Genomic DNA, 12,125 nt, shown 5'->3' with positions numbered 1-12,125 from the left:
TATGTTTCTATACAAGTTATGAAGCTGAAGAAAAAAAGGGGGGCACTTTGAAATTTTGTGGTAGATCCCATTTGCCAAGAATATGTTCACTGAAAAATTGTTATTATCCATATATTAGGTTATAGAATTTAAGTAAGAGTTTATATTTAATGGAATTTATAGAACAATTTGATAAATAATTTGCATAAAATAGGCATTCAATTTAGAAATACAATATATATTTTAATGTTCAAAAATTTTAGTTTAGAGTTTTGAGGCTAAATTTAAAGAATATTTTCTAAAAACTAAAAAAAGTTAGGAAGTCTTAAAAAAATTTTTTGTTTTTTGGTATTTTATTATTCAGATTCAGAACATTTCAACATGTACCTCAACCCACAAGGACGCCGTCATAATGGAACATATCTCTGCCTGAAAGACAGCAAACATGTCATAACAAAATTCTGTTTCGTTGAGTAGACCCTCAATGCTGGCTCTGGCTCCATCTTGAAGCCATCAATGAAGACCCTGGTCTCATCATCTTCAAACAGAGCGTAGAGTCTACCTGCGTTCTCCTCCGGGAAAAGGAATCCTGAAGATGCTTACTCGATTCGGTCTTAATATCAGGTAGACCCAAGACCTTGCTTATTCTACCCTATACACCTAAAGTATAGCAAATTAAACTTTGTGCCACTTCCCTTTCTCCTTAAGCATGCCGACATCCCTCAGACAACCTTGGTGATATAGTACCGATAATGCCCACATTGGTCCACACCGCAAGTGTTCAGTGTCCTGAGGAAGAGTGGTTCCGTAGCATTCTCACTTTCTCCTAGATGCGTTCTGAATCTCATTATGACAAGTTCTAACGAATCTTGTGAGGATGAACTCCGTGTGCAATCAGAAGACGAGTCTAACACAACAGTGGAGGAAGTTCTGAATCCTGACTATTATCCGGTTTGTACAGTTAAATCTCCACCATTGTAAGGCCACTTCGGCGGCACTAAAGGTCCTCCTGATGGCAGAGTGATTTGATGTGGTTCTTATCCAGGAATCATGAGTGTATGGAGGAATGGTTCGTGGACTAAGAATTTCGGGATTTGAAATACTCAAGGGTACGGGGAATGGTAGACACATAGCCTGTATTCTTGCAAAGAGTATTCTAAATGTTTTTCTTCTTCAGTCGCTAAGCACTGAAGATTTAGTAGTATCCAGCCATGAAATAAACAAGTCTCATTACTTGCTGGCTTCCCTATATATGGCACACTATTCAGAGATGCTGCCTTCTAACCTTAAGTCGCTGGTTGAAGCCGCTTCTGTGGGGAAGAAGAGCCTCATTGTAGGAAATGATAACCAGATATGGGGATGCCACTTTGAAATATTGGTCTAGGATCATGTAAACTAGATACGCATATTCTTGATGAATAAGACATTTAATGTGAATTAAGCAATGTCCGTCCGTCTACCAAAAGCAACAGCTAGCCAGTCGATATGTTAAAAAATATTTCATGTAATATTTTGCAATCTACCGATTTTGGGTTCTTAACCCCTTAAAGTAGTATTTTTGATCAAATTTTGAACCAAAACTTTTGCCATGGCTTACAGTATCACTGACATGTATGGTCTTCATTAGTCTATAGCTTGAGATAGCTCCCATAATAAATGATGTTCCAATTTGACTTCTTGAGAGCCTAGACGGCGTAATTCACAAGGTTAGTTTATGTTTAAATGGCAGTCTGCCATCAGACTCACTCAGACGTTTTCGTCCATTGTGATACCATAGGAATAGAAGAAGAAAGATGCCTTTTAGTTCCTACCGTTGAACCATCCTGATCGCTTTAAAAAGCCCATCAACATGGGAATGTTCTAAATCTGCTAAATCTGCTCAAAGAAATGAGAACCTTAAGTGGAACTCCTTCTGACTGCTAGTGCGAGACACGCACTCAAAAAGTCAGAAACTAAGACCTTTCATAAAATAGAGATTCGTACTACTTTCATTTCTTACCTTTTCATTTTTTATTTCTTCCAGTTCCAAGACTTCAGCTGAAACCTTTTGAGCATGTCGATCTACACCAGGACTTAACAGAACTTCCCATGTGAGTGTGGGTCTAGGATTACCACCTTCACTGACACAAGCCAAATTCAATTCCGAGTTCTCTTTGACGGGTACAAATATATTTCCAGCATCCAGCCGACGACCGTCGATTAGTAAGTAGGGTGGTTTGGGCCGATCTAAGAAGGAAATAGGAAAAAAAAATTAATAGATATGATTTATGGAAATATTCGTATACAGTATTGAATATATAAAAATAACTAAAAATTAAATAAACAAACAAATAAAAACGTGTTAGGTTGTCCCGAACGGTCCACTTTAATATTTTGTGGTACTTTTAGGGCGGTTTTGGGTTTGAGACGGCTCCCTAGGTACTTGGAACCAATTTCATATTCTACTCCCAAATACTTTCCGTTTGAATTCTATATTATCCCGATCGGTTCACTTTTGATTTTGGGCGCTACGTTTGGGGCGGTTTTGGGCCTGGGGAGACCTCCTAGGTACTTGGACCCAATTTTAATACCATATTCGTATTTAACTCCCAAAAAGCTTACGTATGAGTCTCTTATTGCCAAGTTTGTACTCTACTCTTAAATACCTTTCATTTGATACCCATATTGTCTCAATCAGTAAGCATATCCTTTCGGGTGGGTTTTAGGATGGGGCGTCCCCCCACGTTATGTAAGCCCAAAATTGTATACCACTTTGGAATTTTTGGTGGCATACAAAATATCGCTTAAATCGGTGCACCCATCTCCGAGATCTGTTGTATGGGGGAGGGACCGCTCCCCGCACCCACTCCCCCTTTTGGATATCAAAAATGTAGTACCCTATTTTCACCGGAGGCTAAAACTCTATCATCTCTGAAAGTTTCATGAAAATCGGATCAGACGTTTTGAAGTGTTTTCGAAGCAGACAAACAAGCTAACAAATAAGGAAAGCGCAACAATTTCAGTTTTTTATATAACAGATTCTCATAAGATACAGTGGAGTATTTTAATTTAACTGACCTAAAAGTAGGCAAAAACTCCCCGGTTGATGAGTTGATAAAGAACTCAGGTTTTGGGTTCGGGTCGGTTCCCCCCTACTGTCGCTACTATGGTATTACAATGGACTACAAAATGTGTAAGTGAGTACTGGTATGTAATGGACTGCAAACCTTACCTAACCTAAAAGTAGGCAACATATTTTCAAAATATATTTTTATATTTTTCCCACGCTAATATTTTCTTTTGGCATTTAGCTCATAGTCGTACGCACATTTATTAAACTATGGGCATTTATTTTTAGTAAATGTAAGCCTCTCAAATAATAAAACTATGTCATGGCAAATAAGTTCACCAGAAATTAACCTATCGCTTATAAGCCGAAGGCTATAAAACTTTAAAAGTTGTCAGCCATTAGAATGCTAATGGCAGATTTCTTCAACTCAAGAGCTATGAAAACTTTTCGAAAATCTTTTGTGTTGGCCTCTTGAATTTGTCATTTTTCATTTTCCATTTATTCACTTTAACACTGTTGACCCCTTGGCCATTAAATGTTGATGGCATACTTTTAGGAGTTTGCGAGAGGCCACTACAACAAAAATTAAAGCACACTTCAAATTTTATGGTTAAAGTATACTTTTGAGGACTTTATTAATTATAACTGAAATGTCGTTGTTGATGTTGTAGCTAGCTGTAAATGTTTATTGGTAATAATGTTGTTCGGTTCGTGTCGTTGTTAACGTTGACGCTTTTGTTGTTATGGTGCACACTTACCTAAAACCACCAATTTAACCGGTCTGGCATTTTCCGTATAATGCCTGGTATTCTCAGCCTCACACTGCCATTTGCCATCATCTTCGAGCATAACATTGGTTATGGTTAAAGCACCATTTGCCTCCTTAATGAAACGATAATCAGTCACTCGGGTGGTTCGGTCCATGGCATGTACAACCTGTGTGTTAATGACAGAACGACAACAATATTAAGACATTATTTTTAAGTATTCAGGTAATGATGTTAGTAATTATGTTAAACAATATTAAACATTTGTGGCTGTGTGTGTATGAGTGTGTGTTTGTATGCATGGATGTCCAGGTGCGAATGACAAACCTTACAAGCATTGGTTGATTGTTGCTAAATGAGAGACAGTGCAGAGAAAAGGAGTAGGAGAAGATGGTGAAATATTATGGCAATGGTGTATTAAATGTCAATGACATTTTTAACTAAATGCCACACTGACTATTTAGTTTGCCCCATAAACATTGGATATTATAAATGATTTATAAAAAATTTTGGCAAATCAGCTTAAACTGTAATCCTGATTCAGACACAATAAAAAAAAAAACAAGTAAAAGCGTGCAAAGTTCGGCTGAAAGTTGAAACCCCACCACCATAGAAATTGCTTAAAATTTATACAAAATAAATTTAGTTGAAGGGCATAATTTTATTCTACATACCAAACTTCTCTCAAAGCTTTTGGAAACCAAACAATGATAATCGAGAGACCAGTTTATATGGGATCAGGTTATAAACTGATGTTGATCGTATTGCAAAATTTTAGACAAATCGGACAAAAATTGCGGCTTATAAGGACTCAAGAAGCCAAATGGGAAGATCGGTTTATGTGGTAGCTATATCAGGTTATAGACCGATTTGGACCAAAAATTGCGGTTCCCAGGGGCTCAAGAAGTCAAATCGGGAGATCGGTTTGTATGGGAGCTATATGTAAATCTGAACCGGTATGGACCATTTGCAGTCATCAATGAGCTACATCATTATTAAAAATCTGCGCAAAATTTCAAGCGGCTAACTTTAAGCGTTTGGCCGCTATCGTGATTTCGACAGACGGTCGGGCGGACGGACATGGCTAAATCGACTCAGAACGTCGAGGCTGTCAAGCATATATATATCTTATGGGGTCTTTGACGAATATTTCGAGGTGTTACAAACAGCGAAATCGGGTAATAAATACGCCTTTTATGGGGCCAAGACTGTAAATCGAGAGATCGGTCTATATGGGATCCATATCCAAATCTGAACCGATCTGGGCCAAATTGAAGAGAGATGGCGAAGGGCCTACCACAACTCACTGTCCCAAATTTCGGCGACATCGGACAATAAATACGGCCCAAAAACCTTAAGTCAAGAGATCGGTCTATATGGCAGCTATATCCAAATATGGACTAATCTGTGCAATATTGTTGAATTATGTCGAGGGGCTTAACTTAACTAACTGTCCCACATTTCGGCGACATCTGACAATAAATGCGCCTTTTATGGGCCCAAGACCTTTAATCGAGAAATCGGTCTATATGGCCGCTATATGCAAATCTGGACCGATCGCGACCAAATTGAAAAAAGATGTCGAAAGGTCATTGTCCCAAATTTCGGCGATATTGGACAATAAATGCGCCTTTTATGGACCCTTATTCTTAGATCGAGAGATCGGTGTACATGGCAGCTATATCCAAATCTAGACAGATCTGGGCTAAATTAAAAAAGTTGACGAGGGCCCTGTCACAAATCACTGCCCTAAATTTGGGCGACATAAATGTGCCTTCTATGGGCCCAAAACCTTAAATAGAGAGATCGGTCTATATAGCAGCTGTATCGAAATCTGGACCGATCTGGGCCAAATTAAAGAAGGATTTCGAAGTGCCTAAGACAAAATCGGATAATAAATGTGGCTTTTATGAGCCTAAGACCTTGAATTGGCGGATCGGTCCATATGGGAGCTATATCAAGATATAGTTCGATATAGCCCATCTTCGATTTTAAGCGGTATACACAACACACTCTACAAATTTCCAGGGAAATCGTGTAGTTAATACACTTTATTTGGCGCAAGGAGCCCAAATATTGATATCGGTGTATAAAGAGGCTATCTCCAAATATGCTCTGATTTTCCCTACTCAAGAACTTTACCAGCGTATGGATATGAAAGGAATCAGTGCAAGATGTATGCTTTATATTAATTTTTAAAGGCTTATTACAAGAGAGGGAAGGGCGGATGGATGGACAGGTGGTATGTTGGTAAGGTACATGGTTGCGTATACTGTATGTATTAAATTGCCAATGATATACCACATACGCTACATGGTACTACTGTATGGAGATTATATTTAAAATATGGCTTCTAAAATTCTCTCAAAAAGCTTTGAAGCAACATAGACCCTCTTCCTGTTAACTGTTTCTTCTACATACGAACTTGATTAAAGCAAATCTTCTGTTAATGTATGTGCTTTACCCTTAAAATATCTAACATACGCAAAGCCCAAAGGCTTTTCCATACAAATATTAACAATTTTTGCTTTTGCAATTTGTACTGTTACATATTTTGTTTTTGTCTGTCTTCTTAGGCAATATTTGTTTTCATTGTTTTGCCGATATAAAGTTCATGACATGCATAAATATTTATTTAACAATTTAACTTAAAGCTACTTAAATAAGTGTTTACATACAAATAAACGACTATATATATACATACGAGTATGCAGATATGGATGTAAGTACGCAGCACGCACACGTGTGTTGCGTAAACAACATATGCGTGCGAGAGAGCTTGCGAACGCGTAAGTCACCAGGGTGGAGTAATGTTATGTATTATCCAATTTTTGCCCATTTATATAAGGTATGCAGAGAGCATTCGCAGAAACCGAACTCGTAGAAGCAGAGGTGGATTTTAATATTGCTTTTATACTCTTATATAAATGCGTACTTATATGCATAAATTTTGGGGGTTTTATTATTGTTAACTGCCTGTACAAGAGGATTGAATTTAAAATCTCTATGGTATCTATAATATGTGTGTATTTTCATATAACAATAAAGAGCTTAAACTAAGGTGGTAGACCTTAAAATGAACCATTGGCCAATATATGTATATACATATTTGCTATTATAAAATACATTCCAGTTAAGATTCATGGGAATGTGTATGAGGGTGGTATAGTTTAAAGGTAAGCAAATAATGTTTTTATCATTTAATATATATTTTAAATGATAAACAATTATACAAATACGATTTAACATATATGCTAAATCGTATTTTTAATCACAACCCTATATGTGGTAATTATTTTTATACCCACCACCAAAGGATGGAGGTATATTCACTCTGTTTGCCGCACATCGAAATATCCATTTCTGACCCTATAAAGTATATAAACATTCTTAATCAGCGTAAAAATCTAAGACGATCTAGACATGTCCGTCTGTCTGTTGAAATCGATCTACAGTATCCAAAAATAGAGATATTGACCTGAAACTTTGCACAGATTCTTTTTTTGTCCATAAGCAGGTTAAGTTCGAAGATGGAATATATCGGACTATATCTTGATATAGCCCCTATATAGACCGATCCGTCGATTTAGGGTCTTAGGCCAATAAAAGCCAAATTTATTATCCGATTTTGCTGAAATTTGGGACAGTGAGTTGTGTTAGGCCATTCGACATCCTTCGTCAAGTTGGCCCAGATCGGTCCAGATTTGGATATAGCTGCCATATAGACCCATCCGCCGATTTAGAGTCTTGGGCCCATAAAAGCAACATTTATTATCCGATTTCGCTGAAATTTGAGATAGTGAGTTGTAGTAGGCCCTTCGACATCCTTCGTTAATTTGACACTGATCGGTTCAGATTTGGATATAGCTGCCATATAGACCGATCCTCCGATTAAGGGTCTTAGGCCTACAAAAGCCACATTTATTATTCGATTTTGCTGAAATTCGGGAGAGTAAATTGTGTTAGGCCTTTCAACATCCTTCGCCAATTTTGCCCAGATCGGTCCAGATTTGGATATAGCTGCCATATGGACCGATTTCTTGATTTGAAGTTTTGTGCCCATAAAATGCTCATTTATTGTCCGATGTCGCCGAAATTTTAGACAGTGAGTTAAATTAAGCCCCTTAACACACTTCTGCAATATCGCACAGATCGGTTCAGATTTGGATATAGCAGTCATATAGATTGATATCTAGGTTTTAGGTTTTGGGGCCATAAAAGACGCATTTATTGTCCGATTTCGCTGAAATTTGAGACAGTGAGTTAAGTTAGGCTCTTCGACGTCCTTCTTCAATTTTGCTCAGATCGGTCCAGATTTGAATATAGCTGCCATATAGACCATTCTCTCAATTTAAGGTTTTGGGCCCATAGAGGAGGCATTTATTGTCCGATTTCACTGAAATTTGACACAGTGACTTATGATGACATTAGATATAGCTACTGTGCTTATTAGTATTTGGTCCAAATCGGAACATATTTTGATATAACTGATATGGGGCATAATATATGAAAGTTTCACCGAATTTTGATGAAAGGTGGTTTACATATATATCCGAGGTGGAGGGTATCCAAAGTTCGGCCCGGCCGAACTTAATGCCTTTTTACTTGTTTTTTATTCCATTTCTGTCATTCTAATACATTCAAATTTTTTCTCCAGATAAAAATATTCATTGTTGAAGAATTTTAAGACGAATTTTGAAGTGAGCCGTATTCTTCAAATATGTTCTGATGAAAAATTTCATTTTTGAAAAACTAAAATGTTCCTATAATGAAAAAAATTCGTCCATCTTTAAAGATTTCAGATTAGAGACTTAATTCAAGAGCTTCCGACTACATTAGGTGAAGACTGGTAATGAGGTGTGAAGAGTTGCACGAAACTTGTTGAATGCTTTGCTTGGTTCGGATCATCTGTGAGTAGTGGCGGGGAATACTATCAGGTTGCTGTGTCATAAGTCATCAAGAAGGAGTTGAGGGAAACGAGACAACAGCCGAGCCAGCATTATGATAGGATAGACTCTTTCGATGAGAACTCTGCAAATAAGGCGTGTGCTGATATCGTGGGTAACAGGTTAGCCAAGGTACTGTGGCGGAGTGTTTGGCGAAATCAGACGTCACTAATCCAGGCACTAAAGAATCATAACCATGAGCCATGTCCTTCCGTTGCTCAGCTGAAACCACGGATATTGCTGAATATGTGTTTTTTTTTTTAGTGTTTCCCAAACATCTCATTGCGGAACAAATTAGAGGGAAACTAACTTCTCACAATATCAATTGTGTGCTGCTCGATTCAAGTTAAAGCCAATGATAAGGGAAAATCCTGTTTTATGCCGAGTCCGAATGGCGTGTCGCTGAAAAGTAACACCTCTTGGTTGAGAAGTTGTACATGGCTGAAATACTCACAAATGTTGCCAGCATTTGGTGAGGGGATTACCACCGCTGAAAAATGTATTTTAAGGTGTTCTCGCCGGCAAGTTTTGAACCCGGGCGTTTGGGCACTATAGGCGGGCATGCTAACCTATGCACCACAGTGGCTCCCGATGGCTGCCGATTGCTGAATAATGCTAAAAAAATATTCAACCGAAATATGGCCCATATCGGACCATATTTACATACAGCTGCCAAATAGACCGAAATGTCGGTTTAGGGCCCTAAGCTCGTAACAGGGGCATTATTATCCGATTTTGATGAAATTGAAAACAGTGAATTTGTTTACGCCTCCCGACATACGACTCAAATATGGTTCAGATCGGACCATATTTAGTTAGAGCTGTCCTATAGACCGATCTGCTGATTTAGGGTCTTAAGCCCACAAACTTTAAAACTTCTCTACCAAAAGGTGTCGCTATGCGAAACGCCATTTGGATTCGGCACAAAAATGGAGGCCCCTAATCATTGAGCTTAAACTTTAATCGGACTGCACTCATTGATATTAGAGAAGTATCCACTGTTTCTTAATGGAATGTTCATGGGATATTTTGTAGTATTAGTAGTAATATCCGACTAAACATGGTTCAGATCGATCTTTATTCAGATATAGCTGCCATATAGACAAATTTGCCGATTTAGGGTCTTGAACCCTAATGTTGGCAACATATGTGAGGTACTATGCGATGTAAGAACTTCTCCTTAAAGAGGTGTCGCACTGCGACGCGATATAAAAAGGAGGCCAGTATCACTGAGCTAAGAACTTGAATCGTGCAGCACACATTTATACGTGAGAAGCTTGGAATGGAATGCTAATGGGAAAACTTGCATTTGCTAAGTTTCCTGTCTAAGATCACCTCCAGTTATTTAACTCTTATATTCTAATGTTGACGCATCTTTGTCTTCCTAATCAAAAGGCAGCTGCCTATTTTCTCAGGATCACATTGAGACCTCATAGTCTTTGTCCTGTGCATACTTTGATATAAAAAGATAAAATTCCCACATAAACCTATCCCATGGCAGCTGGTTGTAAGTACCGGATTTATCCGATGGAGTTCTTCATCGGCAAAGGCTGCCGTCTCAGTGTATAACATATTGCTGCAACAACAACAAGAAGTAAAAAGGCGTTAAGTTCGGCCTTTGGATACCCACAACCTCGGGTATATATGTAAACCACTGTAAAAATCAGGTGAAAAATGTAAACCTAATGCCCCATGGCAACGATATCGAAATATGTTCCGATTTGGAGCAAATACTAATAGGTGCAAGTCATTGTTCAACAAAATATTGGCCCTTTTAGAAATCGGACAGTAAATGCGCCTTTTATGGCCCCAAAACCTTATATCGAGAGATCGGTCTATATGGCAGCTATATTCAAATCTGGATCGATCTGTGCCATATTGCAGAGGGAAGTCGAAGGACTTAACCAAACTCTATGTACCGAATTTCGGCGACATCGGGCAACAAATGTGCCTTTTATGGGCCAAAAACCTTAAATCGAGAGATCGGTCTATATGGCAGCTATATCCAAATCTGGACCGATCTGTGCCATATTGCAAAAGTATGTCGAGGAATTAAACTTAACTCAATGTCCTAAATTTCGGTGACATCGGTCAATAAATGTGGCTTTTATGGGCCCAAAACCTTATATCAAGAAATCGGTCTATATGGCAGCTATATCCAAATCTGAACCGATCTTATCCAAATTGTCGATGAGTGTCGAAGGGCCTGACACAACTCACTGTCCCAAAATTCAACAAAATCGGATAATAAATGTGGCTTTTATGTGCCTAAGACCCTAAATCGGAGGATCGGCCTATATGGCAGCTATATCCAAATCTGGACCGATCTGAGCCAAATTGTCGAAGAGTGTCAATGGGCCTAACATAACTCACTGTCCCAAAATTCAACAAAATCGGATAATAAATGTGGCTTTTATGTGCCTAAGACCCTAAATCGGAGGATCGGCCTATATGGCAGCTATATCCAAATCTAAACCGATCTGAGCCAAATTGACGAAGGATGTCGAAGTACCTAACACAACTCAATGTCCCAAATTTCAGCGAAATCGGATAATAAATGTGGCTTTTATAGGCCTTATACCCTAAATCGGAGGATCGGTCTATATGGCAGCTATATCCAAATCTGTACCGATCTGGGCCAAATTGTCGAAGAGTGTCAATGGGCCTAACATAACTCACTGTCTCAAATGTGGTTTTTATGGGCCTAAGATCCTAAATCGGCGGACCGGTCTATATGGGGGCCATATCAAGGTATAGTCCGATATAGCCCATCTTCGAACTTAACCTGCTTATGGGCAAAACAAGAATCTGTGCAAAATTTCAGCTCAATTTCTCTATTATTAAAGACTATAGCGTGATTTTAACAGACAGACGGACAGACATTGCTAGATCCTCTTCGATTTTTATGCTGATCAAGAATATATATAGGGTCGGTAATGGATATTTCGATGTGTTGCAAACGGAATGACAAAATGAATATACCCCCATCCTTCGGTGATGGGTATAACAACTTAATGGGACTTCTTGACCCACTAGTGCATGATATACACAATATTCCCCTTATTGTCAACTCCATGGTTGTGGGTAACCAAAATTCGTTTCTGGCGAACATAGGCCATTTATACCGTTTATTGAACAATATTTGATTTTGAAAGTGTTATGACCATCCTTATGTGAAATAAATACATTCATTACACTCCCAGATTTGACCATTCATTTCTTTAAGCCATCAAGTGATTATTTGGTCAGTGTGAATGGCTCACCAATGACCTGTTGTATGACATCGCTATTGCTTGGGGCAAAAATATGCTGCAGTGCAAATATTCAAATATACTCCTATATATGTTGTATGCGATATTATTTGCATATTTGTATGTATTTTCC

The 12,125-nt window shown here is 38.3% G+C and overlaps 1 protein-coding gene across 1 annotated transcript in view; it reads right to left on the bottom strand.

Annotated features, from left to right (window-relative positions):
• LOC106083260 (uncharacterized) overlaps positions 1-12,125 on the bottom strand; it is a 197,014-nt gene that overhangs the window by 160,333 nt on the left and 24,556 nt on the right. The window contains exons 2-3 of the mRNA XM_059368800.1: positions 3,787-3,964; positions 1,979-2,205 (exon numbers count right to left, since the gene is read on the bottom strand). Of these exons, the coding sequence (XP_059224783.1) occupies positions 1,979-2,205; positions 3,787-3,964 (405 nt within the window). The remainder of the gene's footprint in view (positions 1-1,978; positions 2,206-3,786; positions 3,965-12,125) is intronic.

Source organism: Stomoxys calcitrans, chromosome 5 (assembly GCF_963082655.1).
Source record: "Stomoxys calcitrans chromosome 5, idStoCalc2.1, whole genome shotgun sequence".
NCBI lineage: Eukaryota > Metazoa > Arthropoda > Insecta > Diptera > Muscidae > Stomoxys > Stomoxys calcitrans.
This window is presented reverse-complemented; position numbering and strand designations above follow the sequence as displayed.